The sequence below is a fragment of the Ptychodera flava genome, chromosome 6 (assembly GCF_041260155.1).
Source record: "Ptychodera flava strain L36383 chromosome 6, AS_Pfla_20210202, whole genome shotgun sequence".
In the NCBI taxonomy this organism is placed as follows: domain Eukaryota; kingdom Metazoa; phylum Hemichordata; class Enteropneusta; family Ptychoderidae; genus Ptychodera; species Ptychodera flava.
The window spans coordinates 46055934-46077570 of NC_091933.1; the positions used below are offsets into that span (position 1 = coordinate 46055934).

The following is a 21637-nucleotide window of genomic DNA, read 5'->3' on the forward strand; positions in this document are numbered from 1 at the left end:
TTTTTCTTGAAGATTTGATTTTTGTCATATGCCAGTATTCCAAAATCCCTGATGACTGTAAAGACTTCTAGTCGGCAATGTGTTGCTCTCTGACCTGATCTTGTGTCCAAGTATGTTTCTCTGTCATGAGCATCACATTTCTCGAACTCTCCGTTAACCACTTCATTGTCAGAGCTATCTGTGTCACTGCTGGTATGCAGTGACAGTGACTCTGCCCATAGGCAGTAGCAGGGCAGTAGCTGTATTAACATTGATAATTTTGACAATATTATTGTTCAGTTTATACAACTGAGCTCTTGTTCTACTCCTTATAGCCGCAGGGAACTGTCAAGTATTCAGCTTGCCAACAAAGCCTGTGTATGTGTACCATGCATTTGTATCACTGAAAAAGAATGACTTTCAGTGTGGCTCTAATTCAATTATCACCCAATATTTATAAATGTATATATAGGCTTTTGTCGACAAGCTGAATACTGTGTGTTTCATTATGCTGGAAGGGAGATGGCAAGAAACTGTATTTGATATATTCCATAGAAGTATTGAAAGAGTTATCAACAGTTGCAGCTTCTGCCCCGTTACTAAGCCCACTTGTTTGTTATTTTACGAAAATTCATACATTTTTCGATTTTTGAGATAAAAGTAATGAAATGCGACAAAATTGTTCTAGATCTTGTGTAATTATTACTAACATTAGAACAAGTTGTGACATTAAAATGTTATTCAGTTTTCATTGAATTGCCTACCATACCTTGGAACCGTAAACAAGTAAAGGCAACCAAAAGTTTTTTAAGGTAGAGCAAAACTTGAACGTCCCTTTTACTACCCCTAAAATTTTCGAATCCCCCTGAATTCCTCAAGAACCCCACACCGTTATTTGTGAGCGTAGCCTAGTAACCCATTCTCGGCTCAAAATCACACATTTTGCTACTGTTATTACAGGTATGGCAAACAAGCAGAACACTTTCGCAGATGACGGGTACTGAACACTGTGCTGGCGACTTTGTTTAAACTGAACCATTCATCAACCATAAATTATGGATTTCGTCCGTTCACCACATCTTTGAATAAAGCAAACGACTACACAAGCAACTTTTATTTCCACGGCTAAATGTTGCGTCTCGTTCACGATCGTCCATTAACCATCTAAAATTCGTATACACACACACACACACACACACACACACACACACACACACACACACACACACACACACATATATATATATATATATATATATATATATATATATATATATATATATATATATATATATATATATACACACAAAATGTATACAATGTGCCCTCCCGGTAAACACCATAATGGCTTTATGGCAACCTCTGAACTTGGCACAGAGAGTACGATTATATATATATATATATATATATATATATATATATATATATATATATATATATATATATATATATATATATATATATATAGCGTTGATATATATATATAACAACGCTAACAACAACATTTTTACCAAAAATGCGTTGGATGGGAAGAGGATTTGAGAGAAGAGGACTGACATCAACAAAACAATCCCTCATGGGCCAATACTCATCCTCTCTCAGTGCTGCCCCGAGCCCGAGTCCTCTTGTAATATGAGACGGCGGCAAGAATGCATGATGCACTAGAAAAACAACTTTGAATAATTCAATTTTTATTTCATCGGTGTCTTGTGATTGGATATGATTGAATGAATTGAGCAAGTTGTACAATATGGATAATTTAGCGGGTATCGATTTATCCGATTGTCTTGCAGACAGTCAACGATGCATCATTGGTATTAACGTCACCATGGTGACGGCTTTGAATTGACAGGAGTACGACCAGCATCATCGATGACGTGACATTTTGATTAGGTCTATTTTGAGCGACCAATAGTAATGAAGCTAAACGATTTTGTAAATGTAATTTTTCTAGATATAGAGTTTCTATCTTTTTTCTCTTTTTTCTGCAGTAGAGACATTGCAACTTCACAACGTTTCAAGCATCCACCAGTCGGCACGAACCTACTACTGACTTTACATTACGCTTCTGTGACATATGGATTTGCTGGGCGCAAGAATGAACAATACGACCGTGGCACCTCCTTGGAAAGACCACATCAACAACTGGTCATCGGCCACCGAGAACAACTTCGAAAACCAGACCTGGGTGAAAGCTTTGTATGGCATGATCGCTGTGCTTGGAATTCCAGGTAACTTCATGGTGTGCTTGGTGGTGTGGAAAGTGAAGAGCATGCATACTTTAACCAATCATTTCATCGTCAGTCTCGCCTGCGCCGACACCATTGCCTCAGTGTTTATGCTACCGCTGCATCTTGGTATTCCGATCAGTATACCGGAGAATGTGTCTGGGGATGTCCTCTGCAGCCTCATGCTGTCCAAGTTCCCACTGTGGGCGACTTTCTCCGCCTCGGTCCTGAACCTGACCTGCGTGACGTTGGAGCGTTACTTTGCCATCGTTCATCCTTTCAAATACCATGTGGCGTTCACTTCAGCCAGGGCCAAATACATGATAGCCTTGGTGTGGGTGGTCGCCATCTTCTCTATGAGCTTCATGTTCTACATCTTCCGTAACGCTGACGGCTTCTGCGTCTTAGTCTGGCCGAGCATCGCGTTCAGACGGCTGACCGGAATATGGATCTTTTTCGTGGTCTACTTTGGGCCCTTGATGGTGATGGCGTACGCACACCGCGAAATGATGTCAAGCCTTCGTAACCCCATCCAGGATGGCCAAAACGTGCAAAGTCTAGAAATCTTAGAAGCTCGCAGACGCCTGGTGAAAGTTCTAGCAACCGTCGTGGTCACTTTCACAATATGCTGGACGCCAAATCAAGTTCTTTATCTGGCCTACAGCTTCGGCTCACACGTTGATTTCACTAGTTGGTATTATCACCTGACTGTTTTATTAGCGTTCATGAATTCCTGTGTGAATCCATTTATATATGCCTTTAAGAGCGAAAAGTACAGAGAAGCATTGCGCATTGCACTGGGCTTTGCAAACGCCGTCACGCCTACCAGCCCTAATGAAATGCCTGACGTTGCCCCTAATCGCGCCCATAGGGCTCCTGAAAGCCAGGTGACCAGCATCGAACAGGCTTAACACATACGCACTCACGTCAAACACGAGAGAGAGACCAAGTCATTTTTGAGAATCAAAGCTACTGCCTTCTATTTCAAACTTCAATTCAAGAATGTTGTGCTTGTGGTATCGTATTTAGAATCTCCCCTCATGAAACAAGGAAAAGAAAAGAAAAATTCTCGTTAAATGTAAATTTTATCATTGGAGAAAGTTAACCGATTTGTATTAACACGGTAGCTTTTACCAGGGGTTAAGCAAGTTGATTCTTGTAATGACCGATCCATTGACCTGAATTTGAAGAACGTAATTAAAAGATAAATTTGATTTCTGCTTCATTTCTGTAATGGTCGCGTATTCTGTGTACGCTGAAGCTACCAGAGTCTGCAGACAATTTTTCTTGGTGTAACTATCTAGATTTTGAGACTATATAGCTACCTACACCCTTGAGAACTACAGCATTAGTCGTTTATCTGGTGTACACATATCGTTGTGGTTATCGTTTATGGTAGTTACGTTGTTTGAGTATTTTACAATATTGTTGATATTTTGTTCACAATTCTCACTGTGTTAATGTTTTTGATCTATTTATCAATTACCGAAATGACACAAATAATTACTGAGTTACGGTCACTTAAAACAGTTGCATATTTCATCTACATCTACTTTTTGCTGACTGTCAAAAGTCATCGTTATTAGCCACTCATTTAGGGGATGGCGGCGCAAGATAAAAGGGAATGGGTATGCATTTTCTGATCATGCGTCGAGATGTTAAGGGAGAATGTGCATCGGGGATTTTAAGGGGACATTCACATAGCCTGCTTCTTTTGTGGTATCTTTTTTAAGCTTGCGGAGATGATAGACTTTTCATTTTTGTGGAAATTAAAATTTACATTTGCCCCATGGAGTTAAATATTTCAAATATCGGTAAATGGTTGCTGAATGAACTTTCCTCGAAGAAAAGTTGAGCAAATGTTTAAAACTTTATTTTTAAAATCTTTTATTATCAAAATCGTTTGCGATCAACTTGGATTGCACACGTCAACAGGGTTGCTGACAGTCCACAACCAACTGACTCCCTGGAAAGTATCAATGTTCATGAACTTGTTTATGTCAGTAATTCGGACTGCTACGATCGTCTTCAAGTCAGTCGCGGACGGGGATGCGAGTACGTGGTAAGGTAGGGCATGAGTGTCTCCAAATACATGTATAGACAAAAATGTCCCTAATCCTAACCCACGGCTTGCGGACTGAAGATTCACATGTAAGTTCCCACGGTGAACGGACAGTTTGATTCCAATTCACAATTTTACGCAGTAATGCATTTGATACTTCATTTAAAGATCCACTGGCAATCCAGATACGTTTCCTATTATTTTTATCTGTTTGGTAAAGAACAATTTATTGTACTACACAGAAAGTTTACAAATGTCTATTATTACATATGTACCACAGTTTACTCGCATCGGAGCGCGCGCGTACTACCGGTATTTGCACTGCAGTGCAATACCAAAAACATTATGCCATTCCTTTATGTTAATGAGTATTTACCAATTTTGACCCGGAACTATTTTTGTTTGTAAACACAAAAAATATCGTCTACAAGATTTCAATTCAATTTGGTTCGATGCTAGTTATAGTAAAATGCATGACATTACCGATTAAAAACTACGACGAAGAAAATTGCATGTACTTATTGTAGTGTGAGGATGATTTTGATTATCCGGAAGAGCAGTTTGTTTGTCAGAGAAGCCAAAACATTGACAACGGGCGACGTCTGTTTCTAGCTCCATGGATATATATACACGGTACGGCGGCCATCATACATCAAAACACACGTAACTGCGGGCGCAGCGGAGCCAATTAAACAGTTTACATTTTCAGAGACGTTTTTGCCAGTAGTTTTCTCACCGGACATTCCCTGTTTACAATAGAAAGTCACTTTTGCATGCAGTTTATTCCGTGCTTATGTGTCCTACACGCTATTGATAACAGTGAGCGCTTGTCTGCCACGGTGAACACTGAAATTTGATCGTTCGACAAGTTACGTTTGCCGTATCTTACTCTTAAATTTCCCGTAAAAATCTTCGAACTGTTATTTGTATCGATCATTTAGAAGAATTTCAAGCTCAAAATGTGAAAAAATCAAAAGCGTTCCATGTTCAAAGTTCTCTTCATTTGGCTATCTGTGGCATGTTGCTACGTATGTGCACAGACAATATAGAAACAGACAAGCAATGCGGCATGCCTTTTGTTCCATGGTCGTCTCGGTAGACTGTGGCCTTTTCATATTAAAATGAGCTTCAAAGGTGTTAAACCTTTTTGAGACTTTCTTTGTGGTTGATAATTGCACGAGATTATGCGAAAAATACGACGAGATGGCATCGTGCTGCCAGTCGCGTAGCAACCGTAGTTACTTTGTGAGCTCTCAGGGCAGAAACACTGTTTCACGCCAATCAAAACACAACACGCCAGTAGTTTCATAAACATGTCCTTCCTTGACGAACATGTAAAAGACGGTATGACTGACCGTAAACCATTGAGTAAAACCAGACAGTATCGATACAAGACTTTCAAATTTAGTTCAAACACACTCATTATATATTCATAAAAATATGAGAGGAATTTTTAAAACGGTAAAACTCACTTTCCTGAAGCTCAAAACACTCCCGTTTTCGCCAGCACGCCAATTCCGCTCAACACCACACGACAACAACAACACAAACATTGCCGAACATACTTTCGCTTAACAATTAGCGAAAATTACCGAAGGATTCATGGTCGGTACTCTTCGGAAAAGAGAGGCGAGACCAACCTGAGGCGAGGCGAACATGGATGGGTTACAAAACCGCTTCACGCCTTGAACAATACCCGTTTCTAGTCTGTTTCTATATTTGTCTGTGGTATGTGTGAGCAATCGCAAGCAGAGTTCGAGCCCTCCGACGTTCCTCTTACGTCATCCTTGATAAACAAGTAAACAATAGTTTAGCCAATCAAAATAGAGGGTGTGGTAGCGTTGACCGATGAAAAGTGGAAGCTGATTCGATGCCTCATTTCAGTGATGTCAATGTTATATAACTCCGCAGGGTCGCCCTGAAGCTTTGACAGACAAATAGTACGCACGACTAATCGTCGATTCTCTCGATAAATGATGCAAATAAAATATAGAACATATGTAATAATAACAGGTCCCCATGGCCGGCGAGTACAAGCGCGCCTGCCATATATGGGGTTCTGTCATATTATTCAATAGTCAATACAGCATCTATAAGTGTACCGTCAGAAGTTACTGCAGACGACTAAAATTTCGGTCCGGACTACGACGTACAGCACACAATCCATTGTATGAGCAAAGCTACTGCACTGTACGTAAAATACACTTTCGTAAGAAGAACTGGAAGAAGACGTACTTGCTTTGTTTTTGTTTGATGCATGAAAAAATCATCACATGTCCCTTTGAGCAATCATTTATTCCAATCATGGATATTAAGTTATAGAACGCAAATGCTTGTCTACTGTTTCGACAGGGTAGTTCGTGTTTCAGTGTTATTAGATATCTATCTATAGTGTAAAAATTCAGTTTTTAAAAGCATAATGTGTAATGCATAATGTCTGATTCACTGAATTTGATAGTCGTGACATTTACTTATGAATTCCAATAACTGTTCGATAGTGTATACTACTTGTCTTTTCGTATGTGTCAGTACTTGTAAGGATATTTTGACAACTTTCTGTCGATTAAATCTTGCAATTTCTTGAAGACGGACACGTTAATTTCTTGCAGAGGTCAAGGCGATTTCGTATTCCTTTAGATGGCAAATGTATTAAGTGATACTGAACCTGTCATTTAAAACTATATGACGTTTCCATGACACGGGTTTGAAGTTCATAACTGCACGCCTAATATGTTGATATTGTCGCTTTTTCTGTTCCCATTAAATTGTAATTTGTATACAAAGATACATGTATGTAGCCTGTCTGTTGTTTTAAATTGAAGGGAAATCTCTTAACGCATTACCTACCACAGTCCAAGCAGCAATGCTTACAGTCCTATCAGCAATGCTTACAGTCCTATCAGCAATGCTTACAGTCGTCTCGGCTCCGTGGTATTTATACACACCACAAAAACTAGCAAATGTATTCTGGGAGAAGACATAAGGGACTGGTCTATTTCTTCGACCTTGGGGGGGGGGGCGGTGGATTATTTTTTGCCGACGTCAAAAATTGGCTGACCCCCCCCCTATTCCAACTTTCGAAAACAGGCTAACCCCCTCTATTCGAGCTTTCGAAAACAGGGTGACCCACGGCGCGCCAAATGTTTCAAAAATATTTATCGTCATAGAGTAAAAATAAACTGTCAATTTTTCTTTCTAAATAAAGTCTTAAACGTGTATGAATAACAAAGAAAAAATTTTTTCGTCCATATCATTTTATTTATCAATGTACTTTTTCACAAAAATAACATTCATTTGAAAATATGTGTCATTATATATTTGAATGTGTCTGTACAGATAAAGATGACGTGCAACCGTCGTTCCGATTGAAATAAAAATTCGATGGAATTACGGAAGAAAATAAACGAGAAAAGTATTATTGCAAAAAAGGGGAGAATGTTATGTAATACTTAATTGTAAAATACCCTTTAAACCGTAATGAGAAGATAAACTGTTTGCAAAAATTTGAAAATACCACAATCCCATACTTATTGACGTACATACACGTGTATTTGATATAAAGGTGCAATGAATGCTGATTATAAAGGAAAAAAAGTAGAAAAAAAATCAAGCACACACACAAAAAATATTGAAATGCTTAAAAACAAAACCAAAAATAGTACTTTCACTACTACAAAAAAACAAAGCGAACCACCATCAGGTCTGACTAAAAAAAGAAAGAAAATCACAACTGAAAAGTCGACCGAGATCGCGCTGGCGTTGAGGCTGAAAAGAAACCAAAACGAGGTCAGCTTGGAAAAAACCAAACGAGGTTACAAAAAAAACCAAAAAAAACAAACGAAAACGAGGTTACCAAAAAAAAAAAAAAAAAAAACCAGTAGAAAAAAAGAGGCCCGTTCGAGAAAAGAATTTAGAGTGGGACACCCCGCAGAAAAAGCCAAACATGTAAATTGAATAATTCTCAATCTGATTGTTAGAGTTTAGTGCCAGCGTGTAACCGTGGGTTTAGCCTCTAAACGGAGTGTGGCAAAGGAAAAATACTCAGGCTAAAACACTCCGTTTAGATTCGAGGCAACGTTTTCAGTAGTACATGTAGAACGCGATCGCTCCCGACTTGACAAACACTGATCAAGCAGCCGCTATTTCTCTGTATAACTGATTAATGTAGCTGTAGGTGGCAGGGCTGTGAGTTACCGGCGTTACACGGCCAGACCGTATAACGCCGGTAACTCACCGCCCTGGCACCAGAGCTATGTATAAGCTACTGCACAAATATCGTAGCTCCATATATTGGACTGTGTGGAATAAAGCTTTCTGCAGTGGGGATCGACATGTCGTGTATGTGCCGGTCTAGCCCTGCGAGTATAATGAGAGTGTCTGGCGTTGCGAAGGCCGGACACTCTCGCCATACTCGTTAGGCTTGTGCCGGTCCTGAGGGATCGCGGTTGCATCATAGTGCGTGTTTATAGTTGCGTCGCTCGTCTTGGCGAACACGGAAAACTATGAACGTTCTCTCAACACGCCGGCCACTATGTATCGAACCACACGTAACCGTGTAAAGGGCGATGACAGAGCGGCTCGGTGCAAGGCCTGCATGTGAGCCCCCTGCCGTACCGTAAGGCATCCATATGTTCGCAGTGTTGCTATGAAGGGACATGGTTGTACGTCTTGCTCGTGATCTGAACTGTGGACTGTCTCAAATTGGCTCATTTAACTTGACTCTCTGGAACTATTCACTGTTAACCTAGGATTCAAGATGTCAAAGTTATAACTGAAATGCTCAATTAATATTTCGTCAAACATTTGAGTATGTGGTGATCGAATTCCCGGCTGTTGGGGATTCATCGATCGAAGGAAACGTGAACCATGAGTTTTTTGAATAAATTAATTGTAATTTCGCGCGTTTGGGATTTTTTTGTGTGGCGAGTGCTCGTTTTTTATCGTTTTTTTTTCCTTTTTTTTCCGTTTTTTCTTTTTTTTTTTTTTGCTGTGGCGAGTGCTCATTTGTTTTTTCTTTCCACAGGCCCACGCGTTTTTTTTTGTATTTGCTGTGTCCATGGCATTTTTTATTTTTTTATTTTATTTTATTTTTTATTTATTTATTTATTTTATAGTAGATGATGTCCACTTTTGTCTAGAGCCATCACTGCCGAATTTTTTCTGTGATTTTCTCTCTTTACTGTTAAAGCGGCTGGTGGTTCATATTATATTTTTGACTATCTACAATACGTTTTTTATGAGACGTACTGCTTTTTAATTTTCTTAAGTCATAAATAATTTTATGTACGCATGGCTTTTTTGTCTGATTTTTTTATAATGATTTTCTATAGTGGTTCACATTTTAATTTTTTGTATTATTTTTTTCCGAGTGGTAGTACTGGTTTTTTAGTGATTTTCCTGTGATTTTTGTGTACGTACCACTGTAAACATCTTATACTTTTTTCGTAAAATCAGCACTAATTGCATCTTTTACGCGAACTATTATACGTGTATGTATGTCGATAGGTATGGATGTATGACTTTTTCAAATCGTTGAAAATTGTTTATTTCCTAATTACGCTTTAAAGAATATTCTCAAGTTAAAATGAAGTATTAAATGACATTTCTGTCTTTTGTTTTAATTATACTTTTCTTACTTATTTCTTTCCGTAATGACACCTAATTTTATTTCAATCGAGAAAGACAGTTTATTTTTGCACTGAATCGATAAATATTTTTGAACATTTGGCGCGCCGTAGTGACCCCACGCGCGACAAAGGTAAAACAAAAGGTGGAAAATAAATTGAATAATTCAGTATATATATACATATATATATATATATATATATATATATATATATATATATATATATATATATATATATATACACACATATATATAGACATACACACCAGAATATATATATATATATATATATATATATATATATATATATATATATATATTTAAACATTCAGTTGTTCTATGTTTTAATGAAATTGTTGTCATGTCAGTTGTAAGATAGGAACTTAACAGTGTCAATTCTAAAGTTTGAATACAGTATTTTGAATGAGCTGTGAATGTACTCCACTCTTTTTATGCATAAAGCAGATGTCCAGAAGTGTTGTAAGAAAAATGTGATTGTGAAATATTAGTGCATATTGCTTTCTTACACTGAATTCTCATAGAGGAAACAGAAAAGTATCAGGAACTTGTCATGCTTTGACTTTCAATTTACAGACATCAAGATATTTCTGACATAATATCTCTGATATATTAATTTACTGCGCCCGAAGGGCGCGCCGAAAAATTTTAAACATCCAGATATCTCTAATATATATACATATCTGATAATCATGTAGCTGAAGGGCATGCTGAAAAATATTGTTTGATATTTTAAAGAAATGCGCCCGAAGGGCGCGCCTAAAAATTTTAAACATACAAGTATGTCATATATATATATATATATATATATATATATATATATATATGTGTGTGTGTGTGTGTGTGTGTGTGTGTGTGTGTGTGTGTGTGTGAGTGTGTGCGTGTGTTAAAGTTTTGCACTAGGGCGGGGCTCTGAAAAATGTCTTATATTTATTAAAGTTTTGCGCCCGAAGGGCGCGCCGAAAAATGCAACTGAATGATGAAATTTGTGGCTGGCACAATGCATTTTTCGCAAGTATAAGCCATGTCGAAATTAAAAAACACATTGACCCCCCTATTGGGCATTTCAAAAACATAGTGACCCCCTACCACCAAAGTCAAAAACAGGGTGACTCCCCCCCCATGAATCCACCGCCCCCAAGGCTGAAGAAACTGACCAGTCCCTAATCGATTCCAGAACATCTGGATGAATAGATCTGAAGCGATACAATGAAGTGGTAACGATGTCAACAGTATTTGCTGTTTTTTGTGCAAAAAGTAACAGGCCCATTAGCCACGCCTCGGTAATTGCACCTGAACGTTACGCCTACATCGTTGTTGTTGTCAGCATCACCACCCGTCCTCAAACGTCTGCTTTTCATTCAATGCAGATCTCAGGACCGGACTCAGAAACAACGTAGCACATCGTGAAATGTTTGCAGCATTTCTTGTTCATGATTTTTTTTCATTTTTGGATCGCTTTTACTATAATGGCCCGATGTATTATAAGTACCTGATGAGAAATGAATGGCAGTCAGTCAAATATTAGAGGTTACCAATATCTTCAATTAGTTCCTATTCTCAATACGGAAGTTATCGCCTCAAGGTTCTGACTTTTCAAATATTCCCTTAATGATGATGATTGAGTGCGATGATTAGGCCAAAAAGAATAAATTGTGCTGTTCCAATAACATGGTTTTCAAAAATAGGGTAGCTAGGTCGGCAGGGATTTTTTTCCAAAATATTTTTATTTATGCATTTTTCAGGGGTTCAGGGCGATCAAACACCGGCCACGACATTGCCAGAAAAACGTATCATACATATAAAAGAAATAAAAACTTAAAAGACATCCTCATTTAAGCAAAAATTAAATGCCAAGTAATGAATGCTTGATTTTATGGGTTTTTTCTTTCTGTTTTTTTTTTTACTTCTATGTTTACGTAGCTTTAAAACGTTTAGGGTCGGCAGGTAAAAAATAGGGTAGGTCGGGTTATCGGAACGGCACATTTTTTTTCTGGGCCTTAGATGCCAATCAATTGTACATTATTGTGCGTCATCACAAAGGGCAGTTTGACTAATGTTAGAGGTGACTTACAGCCAACCAGAACGTCAAAGTAAAGGACAGGCAAAGATTGGACGTCGTCATCTGTACATCTGAGTTTGATCAAATTGAAGAAAAAAGAACTCCCTTGATTTTCGCCAATTGTTGAATTCGCTCCAAGTTAAGTACATATCTTTTTGAGCCTTTACGGAAAGACAAGTGGACTATTTACAAATGTCATTTAGAGGAATGTAAATATTTATTGACTCTATTCTCACTGCGATGTACAATTATTATAGCATATTTACAAGACGTGTGAATCTATTAGAGCGAGATTGACTTGCAGTATTTCAATTTTTCCCCGTCCAGGCAGCATGTACCTCGAATAGGGAACAGTTTTTAGACGCTAAAATTTTCCGATATTGTGTGCTGCATATATATATAGAGAGAGAGACTCGTTAATAAGCCTGTTGAATTAATGAATATTTAACGGTTTTTGTTTTCTGTCGGAAGATTGATGACCGATAGAGTCATCTGAGTCACTACAAATCCCTGTGTCGATGATAGGCCCACCCCGTGATTGAATCACTGTTTCGTAGTCAGGTAGAGAACCCTGGCTCCCCCAGAGTGATGCTAGGATGCTGGCCGTTGACGATATTATTCCTGATCGGACGCAAGTACTGTAAGAAGGAGGGCGATCGCCACTTGCGCACATTTGGTCGTTGTCTTGGACATCTGTAAAACAAAATAGGTGGAGATCGTCAGGGCTCGTAATTCTACTTAGACTGCAAAGAATGAAGGTAATTAACTCAGGATGTTGAGCCGGTAAACTTCAAACTATTCTCATTTCTATTAATTGTTGATCTTTATTTTTCTTGCCAGTCCCACAAAATTCTGTTATCTTTGGTAATGTAAGGCAGCGAATACGATTGTTTGGATGCTAACACAGCGTTTCCGCAAATGTATTTTCTACATGTAAACTTAAATACAGTATATCATACGAGTAAAGGTAACGAGAGCAAAACGTTGTGAAGCTTCGTTGACTCTACCTTCTAAAACCTTTTCCACCAGATTATATGTTCGTAAAAGATTTTTCTTTATTTTTTATTTTCGGCAAAAATCATATCGGCTGTAAATCTTTTGCCAGCAAAACCCGTTAGTGTTTAATGACAAATTGTTGAAAACTAGATTTTAGACAGGACTTGAGTTCATTTGCCGATTAATTTACGAAATACTTAAAGAAATATGTACGAAATATTTTCAGAATATTTTAAGAGTAGTCAAAGGAGAAGAGGAAGGCAATGTACTTGTTTTCTAAAACTAATAACGGTAACGTTGTTGAAAGTTACGGACTTGAAGCTGCCATTTCTTCAGACTGTTAGCTTTCAAAGTTCCTTTTCCTGAAACTATAACTTGATAATTGACACACAGATGATTCTAGAGCTTGAGTTATGTATCCTTGGGGACTGAAAATGCGGCGGATAATAAATATGATCAAATTAAAGAGAAAAGCTCCCTTTATTAGCGCTTTTTATATATAGGCAGACGCGCATAAATTAAAGTTGCATGTGATATGAAACATTTACTCTTCAAAGGAGGTCGCAAGATTCACAAATCAATTTTCAAGTAAAATGGCAATGTATACGTCCTTCCTCCTTGACAGAAGGAGACATCGCGACGAAGCGAAGATCATATCGTTATTTTAATGATTTCCATGAATCTGTCCAACGAATCTGTTCACGCATGCGCTCAAACTACATCGTTATTATCTTTCCACAATCTTGAGTTAATAGAATCTGGATCGGACCTGAGTAGGAAAATGGAATTGCATTTCCGTTCTGTCCTTCGTTGGGTTATTTAAATCGGCGTCTGAGAGCGAGAAGATATGACCGACTTTCCTGAATTATTGATCTACATTTCGTTCAAGAGGTCTTAACGAGCTTAAATACATGACCTACTAATTTAATTTACACTACTTCTATTTTATAAATTTCACAGATTTCTGTTCAACAGATATAAAATTGCCGTCAAGTCCCGCACCACCAGGCCCATATGAGTTGGCTTCAGCTTTGGAGTTTGAGATCACTATTGGATACAAAGGTACCGTAAAACTTGACATCGTGTGGTGGAAGCCCGTATTCCAAATGAAAAGGTTTACAATGCTTGACGTGAGAACATTCAACCATAGACCCTCGTTTTTCTCTCGGGTCTATGATTCAACATAAAACATCAATATGAGTCATTCAGTTCAATATATACCATCAAATCAAGTTAAGAAATGACAAACGCTCACCTATATCTTCATTGGTTAACACCACCTCCAAAAACTCACTATGGGTACACAACTTACGTTGACAAAATGTGAAAACTAGTGCCAGAATAGCGATGAATATCAGAATACATATAGTCACAGTCAGCATCGATAAACCAGTGTCTCCAAACAAAACACTTCTGTCTTCCCTATCTGTTGACAAAATTAAAAATATCGCTTGATTAGACGTTTGAGTAAGTGTAAGATTGTGTCTAAATTCTCAAGGTCATGCACCAATGTCACTGGTTCCGAGCCGTGCTTACTCTAGAGTTTGAGAATGTCAGCTTTGCTTTCGGAAGATGACGTGTAATTTATTCTTTCAAATAAAGGTGTTTGAAAATGAAATAGAAACCGTACGAACATGAATTGATATGCTCGACTTAACTAAGCGAATCAGCGAGCAAACTTCGGGTTCATTTTGTTTATTACTTGTATTTTATTTCAGATATTGATACACCAAAGACCGATAAAAAGTGATATCGTGTATCATGCAACAGGTATGAAATGTATGCCATGATCTTGAAAATCAAAAGTTCTTGTCATTTCTTTGTAATTGGTTGGGCTGATTGGAAAAGAAAAAGTAATGAGAGGTATTAATTCTCCTGACATACTTGTTGAGATGTACAGCTTGAAAGTACATCTTACCAACATTTTGTTTCTGATGCATCTTAAATTTAATTGTTTCCGTCATGACAACTTTCAACCTAGAAAGCGAAGACTGAAAATGTTCATTCTATTTCATGAAATATTTCCATGAGATGCCTTTCCAAGAGGACGTCAAATATATGAAAAAATACATTACTAGATAAATGTTATTTGGCTAACTAATCATATCGGATACGAACTATACTCTTGTGTTTTAGAAAAACATCGTGGTCCTAATCCATTAAAAATTCTAATAAACATACAGTTTCTCTTTAACGTAGAATGCTCCTTTGAGACAGATATTCGGACTCTCAAATGTAAAAATTCTTTTCTGATCTACCACTTGTTGGGGCTCATCATTACAAGCTCTTAGAGTAACAAAAGTTTAACCGTCTTAGGTTTTTTTGAAAATTGTGAGTTTTCCCCATTGAGTTCACAGAGAGATGGCGACCTTTTTGTAATTCAAAATCGGTAAATGGCAGATAATTTGTTTCTCTAGTCCCATACTTCGCACAGTGACCCCTGATTTTCATTCTTGATTTGGTAAGAGTATGGTTGAAAGTTTCATTAAAGAAAGTTTGAGCAAAGGTACAAGTCTTACACCTTCGAGGCGGGTACTTCCTCAATATACTTGATTGGATTGTCACTAGTATTACAGTTCACTATTGCCTTCCATCGTGATATTGCCATGCGAGAGGTCGCCGGGATACATGAAAAGAGTAGAGACTATCCGTCTTTAAAGTCAACTCCGTTTTATTCTAACGTGTGTAAGTTACATATCGACAACGATGCATACATAAGAGCCCTCCCATGATAAAATGCTGCTATACCAAACCTACTATTCAACTTTATACTCTCCCAACTTAATTACAATATCTGATCCGACCCAGAGTCGAGGTAAAGCCAATCACACAAACAACTCTGAAAACAATCAGCGGGCAATAATTCACACACACACCTTAACATATTATATTACCATGCCCTGCCTGTCGCATTTTGATTGGTCGAGCTGAACCACGTGACTGACCACAAATACACAGTAATGGTCTGTTTGTATGCCCTTGAATATGAATAATAAGATTAACAACTCAAAGTACCGTAAGTTTACAGCTCAAACATAAATCACAATCAATCACAAAATAAAATGGAGCACTTGTGGGCCAAGTTGAGATACTTTTTTCTGAAAATAATTCCAGATTTGCCAATATTTTACAGCGTGCGTGACAGTGCGTCGCGTATTGCTCAGTTCTGGGGCCCAGTTGTCGTTCGCTCCGAAAATTTTCGCAAATTTTGACCGTTTTCTCCGGTTCGTTGATAATATAATGGAAATAACAGACTCCGCACTGACCATTAACGTTTATTTATGGGCGCGGGCTCGAGGAAAGCCAAATTAACGGGCTCGGCAAGCCTCGCCTGTTAATGTTTGGCTTTCCTCTCGCCCTTGCCCACAAATAAACGTTAATGGTCAGCGCGTCGCCCGTTATTTCTATATTAACGGATAATAATTTACATATCTTACAGAATTCATCATGTTACTCGTCCGGGAGAAATTCTCATGCTCTGTAAAAATGCGACCAACCAACGAAAACAACAGACATTTTTATTAGAAATGTCTACCCCGACAAACTGCCAATTGTCACGGTCCATGCTGACATGAGCTCATGCTGACATCTGCTTGTGACTTTGCGGAAGTACCGACAATTAAGTGAATTGTCCAAATTGAATGTATGTACTTGTATTAGCTGGTACTTGTGTGCTAATTTACCATGATCTTTGTGCTGTTTGTCACTGTTTCCAATTAAGATATAGCTGTCCAAATTCAAGAAGTCGGCTTATGTCAAATATATTGTAGGCATATTACATAAAATGCATCAGCCTTTGTACTGAATAAATCGACGAAAGTTGTGGAAGTGTGAGTCATCTCCGTAACATTAGCAGAGTGTACATGTACTTTAGAGATCAAACTATACAACTACGATTTGTCATAGAAAAACTTGAACAACTGTGAGATTTTGATTCTACCTCCTACTCAATTTGTACAATTTTTAATATTGCAATTTTAAAATCTCCGTACTTCTATAATAAGATAAATTGTGGAAAAATGTAATCAAAATATTAACTTTGAAAGGAACGAGGCAAAGGGTTTAAGAGAATATAATGTTTCGTCGAAAAATAAGCTCCAAAATGTACAATTGTAAAGTTGTATCCTCCCACATAGAGTCACCTATACAAACCTACGTACAAAATTTGAAAGCTAAGGCTATCATGATTGGACGAAACTGAAGCTAGGCTATCATGATTGGATAAGCCACAGGGAAACATATAGACAGAGTGGCAACACTTGCATGCCTTTTGTTCCATGGTCGTCTCGGTAGACTATTGGCTTTTCATATTAAAATGAGCTTCAAAGGTGTTAAACTTTTTGGAGGCTTTGTTTGTGGTTGATAATTACACGAGATTATGCGAAAAATACGACGAGATGGCATCGTACTGCCAGTCGCGTAGCAACCATAGTTACTTTGCGAGCTCTCAGGCCAGAAACACTGCTTCACGCCAATCAAAACATAACACGCCAGCAGTTTCATAAACATGTCCTTCCTTGACGCACGTGTAAAAGAGGGTATGACTGACCGTAAACCATTGAGTAAAACCAGACAGTATCGATAAAAGACTTTCAAATTTGGTTCACATACACTCATTATATATTCATAAAAATATGAGAGGAATTTTTAAAACGGTAAAACTCATTTTCCTAAAGCTCAAAACACTCCCGTTTTCGCCAGCACGTCAATTCTGCTCAGCACCACACGACAACAACAACACAAACTTTGCCGAACATACTTTAACAATTTAACAATTGGCGAAAATCCGAAAATTACCGAAGGATTCATGGTCGGCACTCTTCGGAAAAGAGAGGCGAGAGCAACCTGAGGCGAGGCGAACATGGATGGGTTACGTAACCGCTTCACGCCTTAAACAATACCCGTTGCCACTCTATCTATCTTTCTCTATGGATAAGCTAAAGATAGGCTATCGTGATGAACGAACTAAAGCTGGGCAATCATGATTAGACGAACTGAAGCTAGGCTATCATGATTGGAAGAGCTGAAGCTAGGCTATCATGATTGGAAGAGCTGAAGCTAGGCTATCATGATTGGACGAACTGAAGCTAGGCTATCATGATGGACGAACTGAAGCTAGGCTATCATGATTGGAAGAGCTGAAGCTAGGCTATCATGATGGACGAACTGAAGCTAGGCTATCATGATTGGAAGAGCTGAAGCTAGGCTATCATGATTGGACGAACTGAAGCTAGGCTATCATGATTGGACGAACTGAAGCTAGGCTATCATGATGGACGAACTGAAGCTAGGCTATCATGATTGGAAGAGCTGAAGCTAGGCTATCATGATTGGACGAACTGAAGCTAGGCTATCATGATTGGACGAACTGAAGCTAGGCTATCATGATTGGACGAACTGAAGCTAGGCTATCATGATGGACGAACTGAAGTTGGTTATCATGATTGGAAGAGCTGAAGCTAGGCTATCATGATTGGAAGAGCTGAAGCTAGGCTATCATGATTGGAAGAGCTGAAGCTATGCTATCATGATTGGAAGAGCTGAAGCTATGCTATCATGATTGGACGAACTGAAGCTAGGCTATCATGATTGGACGAACTGAAGCTAGGCTATCATGAAGGACGAACTGAAGCTAGGCTATCATGATTGGAAGAGCTGAAGCTAGGCCATCATGATCGGACGAACTGAAGCTATGCTATCATGATGGACGAACTGAAGCTATGCTTTCATGATTGGACGAACTGAAGCTAGACTATCATGAATTGACGAACTGAAGCTAGGCTATTGGACGCAGAAGTGAAAGAGAAAAATCCTCTTGATAATGTTAATCCAAAAATTTACACGTATGCAAATATCACCATCATTTGAATAGATCTGAACGAATCGATCATCAGGGACCTTTCAATACTTTCATGAAGAAATTCGATCAGTAAAATCGCGTTGTGTCTACCTTATGTTCCAAGAGGAAAGCTAATATGTTAACACGTGAAATACATGCACACACTTCAATGTAGATTTAGTACATTATTTACGTCGCCGTCAGATAACTTACACCAAGAAAAATATTTCAACATCATTCTGTGAAATACCGTGACGACGAAAAAACCCCAGTTTTGTCAAGTTAGGTTCCCATGTTCATGCGGAAGAGCTATTGATGTCTGTCCGCGCGATACCTCAATAGCGGCTTGATTTAATAACAGAAAATACCAGTCTTCCAAACACGTATGAGAGAGAGAGAGAGAGAGAGAGAGAGAGAGAGAGAGAGAGAGAGAGAGAGAGAGAGAGAGAGAGATCCAAGTTCCAAGAGTTATGTGGCACCCGTACGCGTGGAAATTAAAAAAGTTATGCTGCTCTTCAATGTGTTTTGGGGTAATTACTATTTTTTATCTTATTTTATTACGCTGTGCAAGCAAGTTGTCGTACACTTGCCTCATAACTTTCCTGTATGCAACTGTCTCACTCTTACTCACGTACATAACACGATAGTCGCAATACGGCATCTGGGCGCAAGAAAACAGAAAAATCCTGCTAAAATGGATGAAATCAAGCTGCCCGATGTTGCTTGTTTACATTCTGACAGGTGCATATTCAAACAACTGAGCTTTATCCACGAATTATTTACCGGGGTCAAGATGAAACATATAAACTTTGACCCGAACAAATATGCTAACCTTACCGAGATGTATACAGCGTATGTCAGAGGTTAGAGTGAGTGTAATAAAGAAAATGATCTATCATATCATATTTCAATATCAAAATAACGAGGCGTGGGAAAGACTGGTCAAACAACATAAGGCCAGGTAGTGTTTTATCAATACCTGGACTGTATGAATACAATAATTTATTGGCGTCTAGTGAAGTAAGGTCGTAGTCTCGAAAAATTTACCCTATACAATGATATTTATGACTTTTGCAAAGTGTCCACAAGTTGTTTATCAAAGTAAATAACAATTGGAATTAGTTCTCAAATCTCTCTGAGCTCTTGTAATGCTCTGCTTCTACTTTAGAATGATTGAAATTCAGGGTAAACCATACTATTTCACAGAGTTTGAGCCTTTCAAAGTTAGATTTCACGCAATAAATGGCATCCAGGCTTTAGCAACAGGGTGTGTGTTTTGTGTGTGTTTAAGGAAACGACAGAGGTCATCACAGCGTCCGAACACATCGTGTTGGAACCAGCAAAGGTCGAAACACTGGTTTACCAATGTAACAATGCCCCGCTCACGGCAAAATCTTGTGTGGATTGTTCGACTATAAACTCTTGAAGCTGAATATGTTTGCACTTGTTTCATCTGTTTAGATTACAGTTCCATACCTGAGTTATGTTAGTAATTACCCTCACCTAGAGGTGAGCATCTACTTAGCATGTTGAACGGTGTGCAGTGATCCAATTAATTTACTTTGATTCAAGTATGCATAGTTGTAAGAGGAATGACTAAGAGACAGCACTACATGTACACACTTTCGTTACTGTATTCACGATTAAACTGGTGGCAGATCGACAGAATGTTTGCATTTTTATTTCATGGCGCTGCATGTCCCCTCTGGACGGTAGGCCCAGTTAAAGTTTGAATTCATCCATAGCATTGTTTACAGTACGGATAGGTCACTTAGAGGACATGTCAACTATGAGTCATCGGATCATACCTCTCAAATGGCGAAATTTTAAGGAAGTGAGAGTAGAATTAGGACGATATCTTGTGCCGCAGCTCAAAAATGTGAAGTGAAAAGTTGTAGCTGCTCTCTCTGTGAGGTATGGTCTTATACTTGGAGGTTATGCCTGCAGGGCCGACCACTGTTACTGTTCGTCTGGTGTGAACCTTTGCATAAACTATGCTCTACACGCCAGTATTGAACTTTTGTCTTGTCATCCGAAAACTGAGGAGATATAGGTAAATTATTGAGGACTACAGTCGATATTTCCCCTGTTTCTAAACGTTTCTGTCTTGACTTATTGAATATGAAGCCCACACACAAGCTTATCACCCTTTACAAAGAAGGTTTACTGTAGACAGCCGAAGAAATATCAAAGTAGAATTCAAGGTTTCTTACCTGAGTCATTTTGCGCGGCACACCAGCAAGTGTTCATAAAGAATACTGCTAGACTTTTCCAGTTTGGAGACCTCAGACATCCCTTCAACATAACCATGGCTCTCTCGACTGGTATCAGTAGGCCACTACGTACCTTCACTCCAAAGCCTGGGCCATTCAGTTTATGAATATGGTATCGAGAATATACCCTCTTCTCCCTATACCGAGACAAAGACCGTCCTTTCGTTTTTCTTTTGCCCAAACCCTATATGAAAAATTGTGTTCCGGATCGCTAGGTGCACGATTTGTCAAAAGACGCTGCCTGATTGGGAAAGACGTCAGCAGCCGGTGACCCCAATAATAGAAACACACAGCTACCAGACTTAGGGAGAAGGACAGCAGCAATTTTCGTCGAAATATGGCCTCTCGAACCCACTTGGACTTTGAACGATAGTGATACTCAGGCGTACTAAAAATACGTGTGGCGTATTCAGGTTTCAATTGTGTCCAAATTAAAGCTTTCGGCTTAACAGGAAAAGTTGTCATTGTGGTTTTGACCGCAGGGTTATGTTATTTTTAGAGCCTTGTTGACTTTTCAAGAGAGCATGGGTGGCTCGGGGTTATTTTATTTCACT

General features: G+C 38.5%; 1 protein-coding gene and 1 long non-coding RNA gene across 2 annotated transcripts; one reads left to right on the forward strand and one right to left on the reverse strand.

Annotated features, from left to right (window-relative positions):
- The first annotated feature begins 1978 nt into the window (after positions 1 to 1978).
- Positions 1979 to 3893, forward strand: LOC139134368 (galanin receptor 2a-like). Its single transcript, XM_070701231.1, has one exon. It carries the CDS (start codon positions 2057 to 2059, stop codon positions 3116 to 3118), a length of 1062 nt encoding a protein of 353 aa, XP_070557332.1. The 5' UTR covers positions 1979 to 2056; the 3' UTR covers positions 3119 to 3893.
- Positions 3894 to 12173: 8280 nt separating this feature from the next.
- Positions 12174 to 21427, reverse strand: LOC139135962 (uncharacterized). Its single transcript, XR_011553064.1, has 3 exons — positions 21024 to 21427; positions 14227 to 14397; positions 12174 to 12668 (listed from the first exon to the last, which is right to left on the reverse strand). It is a non-coding gene; the product is annotated as an uncharacterized lncRNA (long non-coding RNA).
- Between the last annotated feature and the right edge of the window lie 210 nt (positions 21428 to 21637).